Below are 17,591 nucleotides of genomic sequence, written 5' to 3'. Positions count from 1 at the left end.
ATCTGAAATATAACAAATTACGATTAAATCTAAGTACAAATAAAATAGCATATATGATTGTGATTTATTTGGCCAAAAAAGAAATTTGACATGATTTGAGATCTAAGATTTGAGATGTATTGTGAATGATTTAATTGTAATTATTTGTTTGCTTGCTTTTTTTTAGATGGTAAATACCGTCATAATTATTTTTAGGAATTTTTCTTATTTTTAGATTTTTAATTGATTTATAATTAGTTTATAAAAGAGTCACTGGAGGCTAGGAACCTTGTTCGATGAGTTGAACTTTTTTTTTATAATTACAATTGAGAACTTAAGGGTTATTCTTTTATAAAATCTTAACTTTTTATTTAGCCATATTTTCTATGCGCTTTCAGTAGGGGTGTTAACGGGCCGAGTCAAACTTTGGTCTTAAAAGGTAAAGCCTCAGTCTGAATAAGTCTGTTACCTGTTATAATATAATTATCGGCATGTGGCCTGACTTATTTACAAAAAATAAAATTCTGGTTTAACATGTTAGCCTGTTTAAAAAAAATAAGACAACAAAAATTTATCTAAATTGAATATATAATCAATAACATTAATAATTCCATAAATATTATGTATATGCAAACGACATAATATAGAACAAAATCATTCAAAAAGTCTGTTTAACCAATAAAATGAAGTGAATGGATTGGGAAGAGAGGGGGGGCTATTACAAGTACTATAAAAAATATAAAATAAAATAATAATAATATATTAAGCCAGCCTGGTTCAAACAATCAATTTTAGGTATATAAGCTCAGGTCTTCACGAGCTTAGCCAAAGGCCCCTTGTAAGAACCGGCACCGCTAATTAAGGAAATTAATTAGATAATTATGAGATAATTTCATAATTGACCCTAATAATTATTATGAGGCTCTAATAATTATAGTAAGTGAGTAATAATGCTGAAAGTCATTTTTTTGACGAAAAGTGCAGATACCGGTTCTGCTAGTTGGTATAAATGCGTACCAAAAAAGTATCCCGGAAAATTATAATAAGTGCATGAATATTACTAGATAGTATGTAGGACTTGTAAAACGAGTTTCAAGTTAAAATAATGAGAACTGGTGCCATAAACTGATACTGGCTATGAAAAGCGCGTACCGAAAAGGTGCTCCGAAAAATAATGTAAAAATATGATAATTCTTGTAAAATTGAGTAGGTTAAGAATCCTAATTTTGGGATTAAAATGCTAAGCGTAGCTATTTATGTTAATACTGTGTGGTTAGTGTTAAGTGGACTATATATAATCACTTGCACACAACCCTAGGCTGATACTCAGCCATTCTATGCGTGGGTTGTGTGTGTGGCTACTGCCTCCTCTCCCTTTTCACTGTTCCATTGAGTTTTCTTCACAAAAATCCTTCAAGACACCATTTTTATGAGAGACTTTACACCTTGAACACTTGTAGCATGTGAGTGTTGGCCTTGGGAGGGTGTGGAGTGTGTCATTCTGAGTTTGTGGCCTCTGTGGTGAGGTGAAGTTGCTGAATTTGGGGCTGTCTTCTTGGGTTTGGGGTTGTGTGACCTTGTTCTTGGCTTCTTGAGCTTCAAGAAGCCACCTTTTGGCTTAAAGGGTCAAGCTTGAAGTGTATTTTCGTAGCCTTGTGAAGTTAGAACCTTTGTGCTGTGTAGAGGACCCCTTGTGTGCCTCATTTTCGGATTTTTGGAGCTTGGAAGGTATACCATGATCACCCTTGTGTATTTTGATGTTTTAAGTTTGTTTAAGCAATTAAAAATCATAACTTGAAACATTTGAATAAAGGAATGTGTTTCTGGGTTCATAACATGTTAATAAACATCTGTTTAAGGAGTTTTTGGACTCCAGATCGAGTTTGGATCATTGAAGGTCGATTTTACCTTTAAAACTCAGTTTTGTGCATTCTGTCGAAGAAGTACTCGAATACTTTTCTGGGAAATGCAGTAATCGAATACTTCGCGAGACAGCAGCGACCTAGTTTAGTAAAATTACGATATCTTGAGCTACAGAGCTCTAAATTGAGTGAAGTTTGGACCTATGTGAAGCTAACACATAGGGATGAAACGCTGTAAATTTTCAGATCCATTGGATAAGTGGATTTCTCTCAGTGTATGTTTGAAGTCGATACCCTATTGCTGGAAATTCAGCTTGTTGTAGGAACTTTGCAAAATTCATAACCGGAGTTATACAACTCCGATTGAGGCATAAGATATGTCGTTGGAAATATTGAGATGTCTAGTTTAACATAGTAAAATCTTAGAGTATTTGGTAAAGATTTGCAATGGTAGTTTCTATCTGGTAGTCGAATACTCATGGTAGGAGTATTGAAATACTTTTCTGGGAAGAAAAGTATTTGGATACCTTTGAAGAAGTATTCGAATACTAGAGAGTATTCGAATACAGTAAGGTTTAGTATTCGGATACTGGGGGAGAAGTATTCGGATACTTGGTAGTATTCGAATACTTTAACGAAAGTAATCGAATACTTTCTGGAGAGCTGGAGTATTCGAATACTACTCGTGAAGTATTCGAATACTTCCTGCAGAAACAACATGTAATGAGTTAAAATGAGTAGGAAAGACTTAATCACTTAATGTAATCTGAGCTGTGATTATTGATGAGTAATTATGGTATGGGCAGATTGTGATTGTGTTGTTTGTGGGCCTTGAGCTGTGTGGACTCTTGGTTTGGATAGCTAGCTTACAAGGTAAGCTTTCGTATCCTCGGTTTAGCCATGTTGTGGTTCCACCATGTCCCATGGGGGTATGGTTATATGCATGTTGTGTTACATGCTTTGAATATTTGAAATGCTGTTGAGCTTTATGTGTAATGGCTTTTAATATGCATATGTTGTTCCATCTTGACGGTAAGCCTGAGTATGTAGCGTCATACAAGACGGTGATCCGGGATGGATGCAAGTAGTATCTTGCACTATTTTTGGGTATTAGACGTATATAAATCCTACATTTCTCTGGCCAGTAGAATAGAATTGACACACATGGCATGATTATCTGCTGCATTGCACTGTTTTAGAAATGATATTGATGAACTGCTTTTAAACTTATATTGCACATGTAAGTGAGCTTGGGGTGGAAGATCCTTGAGGACCCCTTGTCTTACTGAGATTTCTTGTTTAGAGATCTCACCCCACGTTTGGGGAATGCTTATTTCAGGTTCAGGTAGTATGGGGACTAATGCCTCTGGCGGCAGGAGGCCAGAGCTTAGCTGATTATGATATTTATGATGTATTGCTGACATGACTGGATTTGGATGCTGTTTATGTTTTCCGCTATTTGTGATTATGTTGTTGTTGAGACTGATGTTGGGCTTGTTGTCTTATTTGAGTGAGCATGGGGATTGTCCATGACACTTTCTGTTAATACTTTTAGATTGGAGTTGTATAACCTGCTAGTTGGTCCGGCCTACTTGTGGTAGTCCCGTGATTTCTAGAGACACACTTTTATTATCTATGTTATGAGGTATTTCAGTTAGCTGTTTTATTGCAATTACATACAGGCGATGTTTTATTAATTGATTAATAAGCAAGTTGGTAATGATAATGACATCATAATTGGAAAGAAAAAGATATTCCGCATTTTTTAATTAAGCGCAGCTTAATACAATAGTATGATAACATTACCAGATATATACGGGGTGTTACACCCCTGGTTCGTTTATCACCCTTAACTTTCAGCATTATTAGTATTGTAAGTTTTAAAATATTTGGTCTTAATTTTTCTTATATTTTTTTCTTTTTTCTCCTCAGTTTATTTTTTTTTACTTAGATATATTTGTTCTTATATTTCTATTTTTATTTTTTTCACTTTTAATTTTTCCTATCATGTTTAGAAGTCATAAGAAAAAAATAAGACACACAAGAAATTAAAAAAAATTAATTTTGTAAGATTTCAACATATTTGGTCTTATATTTTCTTTTATCATTTTTTGTGCTCAATTTATTTTCTTATTTTTTGATTTAGACATATTTAATTTTAGGAAAAAATATTTCTGCAGAGAAAAAGTTATCTCTAATGAACTCAAAATGACGCCGTTTTGGGGCTATAAGATTAAAAAATTATAATGATAAAGACTAATATAACTTTGTAATATATTAAAATTATAAAAATACCATTTTCACCCAAAACGACCGGAGATAACTTATCTCCATTGACTGGAGAAATTCTTTACCGTTAATTTTATCTTCTTTTCCATTTTTTTTTCTTAAGTGTGTTTTTTTCTTTTTGATTTAGACTTTTTTTTTTCTTTTTTTTTTGTTATTATTATAAGTCTCCAATATATTTGGTCTTATTTTTTCTTTTATTTTTTCCACAACATTTTTTTATTCGGACATACTAATTTTTTTTTTCTGTTTCATTTTTTCTTTTAATCTTTTATATAAGTGTTGTAAGTTTGTAATATATTTTGTCTTTTATTTTTTTCTCAGTTTATTGTCTTTTTATAAGAATGATAAAATAAAAAAATGATTCATTGGTAAAAAAATTGAACTTTTTGAAAAACATAGGAAGATAAATAATTTAAAACAAGAGGAATGATCCATTTACAAATTTTTTTTACAAATACACTAAGGGAGCGTTTGGTACAGGAGAAATTTTTTTTAATCCAGAAAATAATTATTACTGAAATATAGTGGAAAAGACTTTTTGCCGGATAAGTTGCGAAAATGTGTTTGATTGGAAAAAAATTTGCCGGGATAATTGAGTTAATTTTATAAATTCTATGTTTGGTAAATTGTAAAATATTGATGAAAATGTTAAAGTGAATGTCAAAATTACCCTTACTTTTACCGTTCCAGATTTGGTACCCACTGTTGCTCCATAATTCATGAAAACGTACAATCACAAACAAGGTTATATTGGTCTTTTTATTCGCGGTTCTATTTTCACAAGCTCGGCCAAATATGTATTCCATATCTTCGATAGTCATCAGCATTCCAGAAGAGCCGTACAGATTTTTACAACATCAACATCACCTTTATCCCAAATTAATTGGGGTCGGTGGTAGATGAACCCACATGAAAGATACAAAACAGTTGAAAAATAAAAATAAAAATAAAAATAAAAATAAAAATAAAAATAAAATAAAATAAAATAAAATATATATGTATATATAGATATATAAAAAAAAGGACAAGAAGAAGTGAGGGAGATGAAGGGGAAAAAGACTAAAAAATGACCATCTGGAACATAGGAATAACAACGGGTCTAACACTCCACCATATTTATAGCTTTTCTCCATTCCGTTCTAAGACAAACCGTCCGCCAATCAATATCCCACTCCATTAAATCTTGTTTTACCACCTTCCCCCAAATAAGTTTCGGCCTACCTCTGCCTCTTTTTGTGTTGAGCTCTTGGTAACAAACTTCTGTTCTTACAGGATCATCCAGGGGCCTTCTCATCACGTGCCCAAACCACCTCAATCTATGTTCTCTCATATTCTCGGCTACTGGTACTACTCCGACCTTTCGTCGAATATCTTCATTTCTTATCTTATTCATCCTTGTGTAACCACACATCCACCTTAACATCCTCATCTCTGCGACTCCCATCTTATGCTCATGTTGCCTATGTGCTGGCCAGCATTTCGCGCCATATAGCATTGTCAGTCTTACTGCCGTTTTATAGAATTTTCCTTTTAACTTAAGAGGGATTTTGCAGTCACACAAAAATCCAGATGCACTGCGCCATTTCATCCACCATGCTCTGATTCTGTGATTTACATCCTCATCAATCTCTCCACCTTTTTGTAATATGGAGCCCAAGTACAGATTTTTACAAATAGAAGAAAAAATCTGGCAACATTTTAACTCAGAAAACTTGTGTTTTTTTGGCTACCAAACGTGGTATACAATCTTTCATAACTTTACTTTCTCAGCTTTCAAATTAAAACTTGCGAACCAAATGCTCCTTAAGTTCTTCCGGGAGAACATAGTCTTCTCCCGGGAGAAGATAATGTGACCTACTGTTCTTCCAAGAGAAGGAGAAAATAGTATAATTTGTAAGAGTCTATAAACAAAAAAAGTTTGTAAATATAAACCTCCCCTTAAAACAAAATTATAGGAGAGTTTTTGAACCCTTTTCGTTTATGGAGATAGACTAAAAAAAAGAAAGCGACGGAAATACAATTAATTAATTTAATTTTTGGTAGGAAAGAAAGGGTAATGGTATCGTATCGCTACCACATGTAATATGATTGCCATGGTTAGTGGGCATAAAAAAAAATAAAAATAGTAAGAGTATTGAGTTGGTCCATGAACATAACATAGTGAAATGGGCCATAATGCGAAATGGTTGGATTGTGGGTTTGGGGAAAATGGTAGTGGAGAGTGAGTGGGCCAGACTAACAGAGTTGATTGATAAATGGTAACCCTAGGAATAGGAATCGGAAGGAAACCTTTATGTGATATATCAGGCGGCGGCGGCGACGACGACCGATCATCCTGTTAAACTTAAACTTGGCTTTACCGCACCGCACCGCACCGCACGGTTCCGTACCGCTGTTATTGAGTTAAGGTATGTTCGTTCTCCTATTCTTTTTATGTTACGCATACACCACGATACAACACACCACAACACAACACAAGAGATGAGATCTATGTATGTGATGTGATGTGATGGTGATTGCAGATAGGAGAGATGAGAGGAAGGAGTTATAGTCCATCGCCTCCACCAGCGAGGGGTTATAGCAGAAGAGGGAGGAGTCCAAGCCCTAGGGGCCGTTATGCTGGCCGTCCTAGAGATCTCCCTACCAGCCTTCTTGTTCGTAACCTTCGCCATGACTGTAGGCATGTTTCTTTTTCTTCATTGTTTTAGGTTATATCTATGAAAAATGAAATTCAATGATTCTCTGCTACATATTATCTTATATTGTAGGCCCGAGGATCTTCGCAGACCTTTTGGTCAATTTGGTGCTCTTAAGGACATTTACCTGCCTAAGGATTATTATACTGGGTGTGTGACCATTACCATTACCAATCTTATTTCTTATTATTATTATTATTATTATTATTATTTTATCTTTTCATTCATCTTGCTCTCCTGTGTGCGCTAAGTTTTCCTTTTCATTCCTTTTCAACTTTTTTAAACATACAACATTTGAATTAGGGCTTCTAAGCTCCTTGCTCTCCATTCTTGTTTTTATCTCGGGGCTGTTTATTTGAGACTGCTACTATTGTAATAGTCAGTTTCTTAGGTTTAGCAGTGATTTAAGAGTTTTGAAGACATCAATCAAGTAAGTAGAAGATGTTATTGGTAGTGAAGATTTCAAGCAACTTGACTTTGATTACATTATGAAGATGTTCCAAGTCTTGAAGATTTTCAACTGATCTTTAAACTGACACAAAGGTCAGCAGCCTAGTGCTTGCTTTATTATCCTATCCTTCCATGTGATTGGGGGCTATTTCGGCAACTTTTTGTTAGTAAAATTTTACTCCCTCATACAGCTCTCATCGCTATTTGGTATCTAATTGAGCCTGCTCCCTTTTTTGATCGTATGCTGGATTTTCCTTGTGTTTGCCCATTTTTCTGTTTTTGCAGAGAACCCCGTGGTTTTGGTTTTGTCCAATATGTGGATCCTGCTGATGCGGCTGATGCTAAATATCACATGGATGGCCAAATTCTTCTTGGTCGGGAGTTAACTGTGGTATTTGCTGAGGAGAATAGAAAGAAGCCAACTGAGATGAGGACAAGAGAGAGAAGGTACGTTTTACCTATTTATTTGGTTACGTTACCAATTATTGATTTGATTTTGAATGAATTTCTTCAGGACACATGAACTTATGATCTATTCACGCATAAACAGAGATAAGCTGAGCTCTCATTAGGCTCTTTTGCTCTCTGATCTTAAATGTTGGTATTTATGGTCACATTTCACGAGGGCATTTTATTTTTCTCACACAATGAGGTATAAATGAAATGCTCCGCTGGTGTTTGTTGTTTGAAAAGTATTGCAGATATTGTTGATGCTGCTACCCTTTCTCTTTTACAAGAAGTCCAACCATCAATAGCTACAACTATACTGTACTACTAGTCAAATTTATAATGTCCTAAAATTGGTCTATGCTGCAGCCTTTTTAAGTTTCTGCTCATTGCAGCTAAAGAGGTTAGGTGGAGTTCTGATTGTCTATTTTTTAATGTAAATGCCTTCATAGGGGTCGCTTTTCTGATCGAAGAAGGTCTCGTTCGCCCCGCTACTCCCGATCCCCACCACCACGTCATAGATCTCGCTCTCGCAGTCGTGACTATTATTCCCCTCCTCCCAAACGAAGGGAATATTCAAGGTATCTGGCCAGTAATAATTAATCACCTTTTTTTTTTGCATGTGGTTGTGTCAAATGATGTCATTTTTTTATTCGGTTCTTATTTAATGCTGGTTGTAATTTCGGCCAAAGTAAAATGTTGTGCAGTATTTGTGTTGTTTCTTGAATTACGGTTTATTCTGGCCAAAAAACGCGGTTGAGGTTTGCTTTGGTCCTTTTGATAAGGCCTTGGTTGCAATAACCAGCTATTCTGGGCGGCAGGACAAATAAGTCAGTTTCCTTGCCCTTGTTTGAATCGTTGCCTGTTTTTTAGGTCTGTGTCACCTCAGGACAGAAGATACAGTCGAGAAAGATCATATTCACAGCATAGTAGAGAGAGGTCATACTCACGCTCTCCACCCTATAATGGGGGCCCAAGAAGTCGTAGTCTGAGTCCAGGGAAGGGCCCAGGTCGGAGCAGAAGTCCAAGTCCAAACCTTGATGTTAGGGAATCAGCCCGTGGTAGGTCCCCCAGTCAGTGAGAATGAGAGGAGACTTGCGTTGGACTATTAGATCTGGATTTTGTTTGAATATTCAGCAAATTACTTCTGTTGTTCGCTCCACTCTGATACAATGGAGTTGGATTTTAATTTGTGGTTTCATATATCAGAGTTGTTTCTTGAATTAAACATCGTACGAAAAGTTTAGTTTTAGTTGGATATTGTTTTGAAATGTTACTATTTCCATCTGGTTTTAGTTGGATATTGATATGGAATTTGTTAGTATTTTTCCATGTATATGCTTTGGTGTTGTCTGTAAATGTGCTCGTTGTGGTGTTTTGGGTCGTCAAAGTTATTTTTTCTCACGATCGTTTGTTTCAAAAAGTCGCGGAGTCATACTTTGTTTATGTAGGATACTATTGCTCTATGGTGCGAATTTGCCAATGATGATTTTTACCGACAATGCATATAGTTGGATATAAACGCGAGTTTATTTTAATAAAAAAACTTAGTTAATTTACTTTACGCTAAATATTAAAAATATTAAAAATTTCAATTGAAGAGTTTATTTAGGGAACATTCATAAATCGGTTGAGGAGCGAAGTTTAAGGCTGAAGTTCGGTGGTTGGGTTTGTAGAACTTGAATATGTCGATGAAAATGGCACAAAAGATAAAAGATAGGAATCAGGTAATGGATCGGTCATGTTGGACCCAATTGCAAGAGGCTCTCTACGAGAGGATAAAGGGTTGGAACCCGAGACCAAGGGTTGGGAAGTCCTTACCAAGTGGAAAAGAAAGGACAGAAGAAGACACCATTGCATTACAATTGAACGAGTGGCTTGGCAGGGGACTGGGGTTAACGAAACAATGTCCCTGAAGTTATGGGGTAATGAGGCACAATCCTAAAATGATGGTCATCGTCGTAGTAGATTTGAGGTCATCTCATAATTTTCGTGTTGAATGATTTGGTCATTGAGTTAAACCTTCAACCAGAGACCACGAGAGGGTATTTAGTGAAGTGTAAGTAGACAAGAGGAGTTGAAGCCGCTCACAATGCAGGTGATACCAGATTTATTTTTTTCTCCTCGATTTAAAAAAGGGTAGATGTTGTTTTGTTAGGCGGTCAGGACTCGGGAGTTAAATCTGTAATGAAATTTAGGTTCTACAATTTCTTAAACATAGTTAGACTCTCAAATTTAAAATAAATGAGGTGTCTACAGTTTTTTTTATAAATTTTAGTCGTCTTTGTTTAAATTGGAAGCAACAGCATTCTTTGTTTCCAAAATACTCCGGCATTTCTTATTTTCCATTAAAAAAATAAGAAAACACTTTCTTTTTTTCTTATTTTTTTAAAAAAAAAATAAAGAGTAGAAAACACTGTCATTTTACTTCCTTTGCGGCCACATATTGCGAATGCAAGCAGCATTATTTATTTGTAATTTGAGTAGACTTAATTGAGGGGCATGATGCTACTGACGAGTAAAGTGGAGAAAAAGTAAAGAAGAATAAAAAGCACTTTTTGACGCTCGATACTTTGATAGGGATCAGTGCGCAGTGCGGTGCTTTATGCGCTTTACAACTAAGGAGGGTTTCTTCGGTTCTCATTGTGGCCCTAAAATTTCCTTTACTTAACCTTATTCGCACTTTTCAGCCAATAATAAAAATATATTCATACTATTCTTTATTAATATTAATGTGAATATCTCTTGCAGTCATGCATCCAACAGCTCTTGGCAATGAATTTTAATGGTTAATTGAATTTTGAATGTGGCTCGGCTTCACTTCTTTTGCTTTGGCTCCGAGGAACACGGACACGATTTAGGCCTTAGGGGATGGTATAAAAGAATAATCTAATAATAAGTGTAGACAATTTATTACATAGTAATAAAGATATTTGCTTGTAAATACCTTAAAAGACACGTATAAAAAATATTTAATACATCAGCAATTCAAAGTTTAATTATTTAATTATATTAATGTAATAATATTTAATTTTTTAAAACTAATGTAAGTGAACCTTGGTAATAATTTACGCTTTTAAAATTGCGATAATTCAACTGAGTTGTATAGGTTAGGAAGGAAAGGGAGAGGCAGAGACAGAGACCGAAACGAGTAAAGAGTGGTAATAATATTGTAAGTTGTAACGCGTCATTGACCTTTCGGTTCTTGTACTGTTTTTTTGGTATACGGGACATTGTGATTAGTAATAGGAGAAGAAAAGAAAGGAGCGAAAATCAATGGTAAAGGCAGGCAAGACATTAGTCTCAATTTTCAAATAAAGTTTTGAAAGGAAAGGGCAGACGACTTAATTCAACTCAACTCAAAAACTGTGATTAACAGTGAATAAGTGAAGCTGCCATTGCATATGATATGAAATGAGGTTGGTTTTTTTTTCCTTCCTACCACTTAGTGCTGGTTTTGGCAAGCTAGCTAGCTAGATCAGCTATCTACTATTTACCATGTATGTAAATCATTGTTTGGTTAGCTTCTTCCTATATTAACATACAACCATAAAAATCTTGCATCTGAGTTTTCTCTCCCTGTTTTCATCTGTATTTTTTCAATTTTAATTATTTATTAAATTACTCTCTTCACTCTATTTAAACTGTTATTTACTTTGCAATTTTAGTTGATTGCTGAATCTTTCATACTTAAGGCTTTGCCTCGCAGCAATATTGGATGGGATGAAGCTTAAAAAGTGGCTCACCAGTGTTTTATTGCTCACTGTTGCCGCGCTTAGCAATGCGTTAGGTAATTTCAGCTTCTTTTTTCTTATTTCCTTTGTCAATCAATATGCATCTATTAAATTTCTTATCACAAGCATCTAGGAGAATGACATTCTATATTGAAAATTTCTCCAGGATGGCTTTTAAATTGTAAAGACTGTATGATCAGATCATTTTTTATTTTAAAATATATCTCAACCATTTTCTGAGTCAAAATAAAATGCCTGATAGTCTAGTCATGTATTCTCATGATTTTCTTTTTTTTCCTTCGTAAAAGGACATTCCCATCGGGTTAAGTCTAAAACTGAAACTTTTCATTGCAATAGCTTTATGAATCTGGAGTTATTCTGTCTATAAATTGTTAGTTTCGCTGATTGCTAAGTCTCCTACATTTCCACGTGCCATTTATTATATACAGATCAAGAGTTGTTTCTTGCATTGTCTGATTTAGCTTAATAGTTAGAAGCAAAGGTTGAAAATTTTGCTTTTATTACAATAATAAAGGAAAAAGTATTTGTCATTTTAAATCGAATAACTTTGTGCCATTTTAGATAAAAGACATTTGATCTAAAATGACGCAAAGTTGTGTCGTTTTTTTCCATCCATAAAATATTGACAATATGTCTGATACATTTTTCTGCTTAGTTATTTTTGTAACTGGATTAGAGTGCCGTAAAGAGAAGCAAAATGTGAATGCAGATGTAAGGTAGAGACAATTGAATGTCTATCATATTTTCTCAATTGATGTTGAATCAAATTCTTGAATATGTATTATGTAGGTGCATTTGTGGGGGTAAACATTGGAACTGATGTTTCTGATATGCCATCTGCTTCAAATGTGGTTGCTATTCTAAAAGCCCATCAAATTACTCATGTGCGTCTATTTGATGCCAATGCGCACATGCTACAAGCCCTCTCAAACACTAGTATTCAAGTGATTGTTGGTGTTACCGACGAGGAGATACTAAGGATTGGAGAATCTCCATCAGTTGCTGCAGCCTGGATTAATAAAAATGTAGCTGCTTACATGCCGTCAACTAATATCACAGCAATAGCAGTTGGCAGTGAGGTTCTGACCTCAATTCCAAATGTTGCCCCTGTTCTGGTTCCTGCCATGAATTATCTTCACAAAGCCCTGGTTGCTGCAGACCTTAACTTCCGGGTTAAAATTTCAACTCCCCAGCACATGGATATAATCCCTAGGCCTTTTCCTCCTTCAACTGCCACCTTTAACTCTTCATGGAACTCTACAATCTACCAACTCCTTCAGTTTTTGAAGAACACAAATTCCTCATACATGCTGAATGCCTATCCTTATTATGGATATACTAAAGGAGACGGCATTTTCCCAATTGAATATGCTCTATTCCAATCCCTTCCTTCAGTGAAGCAAATTGTTGACCCGAACACACTCTTCCACTATAACAGTATGTTTGATGCTATGGTGGATGCTACCTATTATTCTATTCAAGCCTTCAATTTCAATAATATACCCATTATCGTCACAGAGACAGGCTGGCCAAGTTTTGGTGGAGCAAAAGAACAAGATGCTACTGTAGAGAATGCTGAGACCTATAACAATAATTTGATTCGTAGAGTCCTCAATGATTCTGGTCCCCCCAGTCAGCCAAAGATAGCCATTAATACCTACATATATGAATTGTTTAATGAAGACAAGAGGAATGGACCTATATCAGAAAAAAATTGGGGCGTTTTTTATACTAATGGAAGTACTGTTTATCCTTTGAGTTTTAGTGCTTCTAACCATAGTGGAAATTCTTCAGCATTTTTTTGTGTAGCAAAAGATGGTGCAGACACTGATAAGCTGCAAGCTGGCATCAACTGGGCTTGTGGACAAGGCCATGCAAACTGTGCTGCTATTCAAGCAGGGCGACCGTGCTATTTCCCCAATAATGTGAAAAGCCATGCCTCTTATGCTTACAATGATTATTATCAAAAAATGCATAATGCTGGCGGAACATGTGACTTCGATGGTACGGCTACAACAATTACCAAGGATCCTAGTAAGTCCGTGAAGCTTTTTATTTTCTGTTTTAACTCCTATCTTATGGTATGTTACTTTTGTAACACTTCAAGTTATTCCTCTGTGCTGTCAAAGATATATGTCAAACATATATAACCATGTGCTTTTCATATTACACGCTTTCTCATTTACAGTTGTAGGAACTCAATAACACCGCTTCCCTGGATAAGAACAATCCCGACCGATGAGTAAAACCATGGCTTCAGAAGTCAAGTCATTTTTTTTGGGCAGTGTGTTATTATATGTAATTCTCAAGGTGGAGAATAAAACCTCCTTGAACTTAAAGAGTCCTCCTAGAAATGTCTTATTATTGCAACCTGACACTGATAAACTTGGAGTGCATAACATAGAAACGCCCAAAAGGGGTAGAAATTAGTGGTGGACTCAAAGATTTATCTCGTAAAATTGCAAATGTGTCATGAATCATGATATTTAAAGTTTCTATTTCATTCTTTTGTGTTTATCACTGAAATGTTTACTTCTGAGTATTATCATGTCCTCGTGTCGAGGACTTGTAGGAAGAGAGTTAAGCAATTAATGGTGGGTACTTCAATTTGTTGCAGGTTATGGATCCTGTATATATGCGGGAAGGTGAGAATATGACTCTTGTTATATACATTATGAATTAGACTTACAAGTAATTGTTAGAATTTTTAAATCTGATCCGGCCATTGAATATTTTGATATTAGTTCTAACTCAAGCACTGGTGGAGGGAGTTCATCTTCTACGGCACTTGGACCTCTAGGTTCTGTTGGAGCAAGTAGGAACTTACAAGTGTCCAGCCTTCACTATTTGATATCTTCTACTAGTGTATTTTTTGCTCTGGTGTTGTTATGACCTAAAGGTCGATACGCTTTTATATTGTAATTCAATGATTCCTTGTTTAAACGTAGTTTTCATAAATTTTGTTTTTATTCAAAGTTTTTCTTTGGTCCATTTTTATTGTTCAGATCTATATGACATCTTGTATGGTGTATTTGGAGTCATTGTAATTTATACTCTCAAGGTAGGTAGTTGCAGAAATTTAGTGCTTTAGACGAAGACAAATGGGATATTTGGCCTTCAAGAAATGATTGCCATTTTTATTCGCATACAAATGCAATCATTTTATCCCGAGTAGTGAGTAATGTTATTTCTACGCCACTTTCTCGTACACTCTTTTACTCATTGATCATTTTCTCTTTTTCATTCCCTCCTTCGGGATAGAAAAATGAATGTCTTTAAATTAAAAGCAAAGACACATTTAACTTTAAGTTTGATGAATTAAAATTAAAGATACGATATTGTTATTATCAATTAGTGCCAGTTTGTTTAATTATTAAATTGATTATGTTGATCTAACAGTTTTAATTTAATTTTCTAAAAATCTTCTTTCTCTCCTTATATTTAATATGTTATATTTATTTTTACCTTTATATGGTTATGATTCCTTATATATAATGCTTTCACATTAAATATGAAAAATCATAATCATATAAAGGTGAAAATAAATATAACCATTGGATCAACATAATCGATCTAATGGTGAAACAAACTGACAGTGACATTGATAGTAATACTAATTAGTAGTAACAATATTTTATCCCTTAAAATTATGATATATCTTAAATTAAATTAATGATAAATATGTCACATCTCTGCGTATCGTATATTCTGGGATGTGCATGTCTAGGGAAAAGATGTTATTTAACACATGATAATCTATTCTATTCTAATTGAGAAATATTCTTTGAAAAATTTGCCGATGTGTCGCTCTCTCCTTCAATATCCACTTTGTGTTCATACTTAAACCACTTTGAAACTTTTTCTCTTTTAGTAATTATTCATATTGAAAATTTAAACTTAATAGGTGGAAAAAGAGTTCATCATTTTTTGGTGTCAACCAGCTGTATTAATATCTCATAAATTTCTGCGTGAGTAATTATTAACCCTATTAATTGTCATTAAAAAGTTTAAAAAATGAAATTATTCATGTATAAATAGGATATGTGTTACTATATATTTTTCTTTGATAATCAGTTTTTGTGCATATTTTTTTCCATCTTCTGAAGCTATTCTTCTGCATTATCTAATATATCATTAGTTGCGCAAGTTTTGGCTCGAGTGCAATGTTAGCTATTTTTATGATTCACTTGACCACCATACCAATTACTGGTACCGGGATAAACCCTGCTAAGAGCGTTATTATCATCAACAATATCAAAGTTTGGGATGACCATGTATGTATCTTTCTTGCTTTACTCTTCTGTCAAGGAATGGTAACTGTGGAAAAACTTGACTACCAAACATAACAGTTGTATCAATTTCTACTGCGGATACAGAGGGAATCTGAATGACGACATACATCAAAGACACAAATGAATAAAAAAAGTTCAATATCTCATCTTATATTATCAATTGTAGTTGAAAGTACTAATCTTTAAAGTCAATTAGTTGCACGGGTAAATGCATTATTTAGGTGTTGCTTTGTACTTTACTTTTGAATAAAAGTGTATCATATTCCTTTATTGTGCAATAATTTGAAACATGATTTTATAAATTACAAGTATTGTGGACATTTACTTATTTTGTTGTTGGATTTGTCATACAACTGAGTTTTGTGGATCTTGCTGGTTCAGAAAGGGTAAAAAAGTACGGCTCCATGGGTAATCAACTCAAAGAAGCTTAAAGTATCAACAAATCATTATTAGCTCTAGGAGATGTTATCAGTGCTTCGTCTTCCTTTCTATGGTCAACACATACCTTGTAGAAATCATAAGTTAACAATGTTGATGAGTGATTCACTTGGGGATAATGGCAAAACTCTTATGGTTGTGAACGTATCTCCAGCATAATCAAATTTGGATGAGACACATAACTATCTCATGTATGTTTCTTTCATCTTTATTATCTTTTTTTGAATTTAATAAAAAAAAGTTTGACTTTCAAATATTTAATAGTTTCTCTCTCTCCCTCATGTTCTAACAATCTACCTTAATATTTTAATGCTGATTCAGGTATACAACACGAGTGAGATCAATTGTGAAAGATCCAAGCAAAAATGTTCTTCAAAAGAGATAAGAAATTGATTGCATATTGAAAGGAACAAGCATGTAAAAGAGGGGATGATGAAGATTTAGTATAAATTCAAGAAGACAGACCAACTAAAGATAAGACCGATGGTGCCATTCTATGTAGTAAATCTAGGCTAATAGGATCTCACAATTGTACTTTTTTTTAGAGAGATGCAAGCTGTATAGTTGAATCATGTATATATTTTAAATCGTTCACTCGTTCACATATAAATACATATCTCATTCTACCTAAATATATTATTTGTTAAAAAAATATTGTTATATACTTATTTGTGATGACATGCCAAAAAAGAAAATAAATAAAGAGATTAGAATTTCTCATGTTGTAAGGGATAATTTTATTTCTTATATATACATAAAAGTATATGGGGTTTATATATATATATGTGTGAAATTTTCATGTGATTTTTATGAACTTTTTCATTTGATCTTTATGAACTTTTTCATGTGATTTTTATGAACATTATTTCATGTGTTGTTAATGAAAATATTATTTCATGTGTTGTTAATGAAAATATTATTTCATTGACCTTTGTGAAAAAGAAATTTTATCTTTTATATTTTAGTTGAGTTTGGGCTTATAAACTTTAATTTGCAACTTGATAGGCCTTTTAGGCCATGTTAGGTTTTTTTAATTTTTTATAATAAGTCTGGTCAAACCTATAAATCAAGTCTTTAATAGGCTAATAGGCCAGTTTAGACTTTAAATATTTTGTATAAATTTAGACTATTAAAGTCAAAGTCTAGTCTAACTTGACTCATTTACACCTCTAAAGACATGTTTTAACAACAGATTATTTAGTTAGCAATTTAACAAAAAGTGATTAATATTTTTGTTTTTATGTAGAATTAATCTCATTTTAATTTTCCTAATCATGATAATATGAATTATCTAAAATCTTAATAATATGATATTTCCAAATCACTTCATGCATTGGCACAGGAACCAATGCCAGCTAAAATACTTTTGGGAATGAATGGAGT

General features: G+C 33.9%; 2 protein-coding genes and 1 pseudogene across 2 annotated transcripts; all 3 read left to right on the top strand.

Moving 5' to 3' along the window:
- The first annotated feature begins 6,333 nt into the window (after window positions 1-6,333).
- Window positions 6,334-9,038, top strand: LOC133304564 (serine/arginine-rich SC35-like splicing factor SCL30A). The gene is made up of 6 exons (XM_061504611.1): window positions 6,334-6,538; window positions 6,653-6,810; window positions 6,899-6,976; window positions 7,562-7,723; window positions 8,176-8,304; window positions 8,597-9,038. Exons 2-6 carry the CDS (start codon window positions 6,662-6,664, stop codon window positions 8,802-8,804), a joined length of 726 nt encoding a protein of 241 aa, XP_061360595.1. The 5' UTR covers window positions 6,334-6,538; window positions 6,653-6,661; the 3' UTR covers window positions 8,805-9,038.
- A 2,393-nt stretch (window positions 9,039-11,431) lies between these two features.
- On the top strand, window positions 11,432-14,405 carry LOC133304574 (glucan endo-1,3-beta-glucosidase 4-like). Its single transcript, XM_061504628.1, has 4 exons — window positions 11,432-11,513; window positions 12,268-13,512; window positions 14,096-14,123; window positions 14,223-14,405. The coding sequence occupies exons 1-4, from the start codon at window positions 11,447-11,449 to the stop codon at window positions 14,368-14,370; spliced, it is 1,488 nt and encodes a 495-aa protein (XP_061360612.1). The 5' UTR covers window positions 11,432-11,446; the 3' UTR covers window positions 14,371-14,405.
- Window positions 14,406-15,641: 1,236 nt separating this feature from the next.
- LOC133304555 (kinesin-like protein KIN-14E) lies at window positions 15,642-16,753 on the top strand (annotated as a pseudogene).
- Window positions 16,754-17,591: the final 838 nt, after the last annotated feature.

Source organism: Gastrolobium bilobum, unplaced genomic scaffold, assembly GCF_033153095.1.
Source record: "Gastrolobium bilobum isolate Gb01-03AN ecotype WA unplaced genomic scaffold, APGP_CSIRO_Gbil_v1 utg5129, whole genome shotgun sequence".
In the NCBI taxonomy this organism is placed as follows: Eukaryota; Viridiplantae; Streptophyta; class Magnoliopsida; order Fabales; family Fabaceae; genus Gastrolobium; species Gastrolobium bilobum.
Note: the sequence above shows the minus strand (reverse complement) of the source record. Positions and strands in the feature narration are given on the sequence as shown.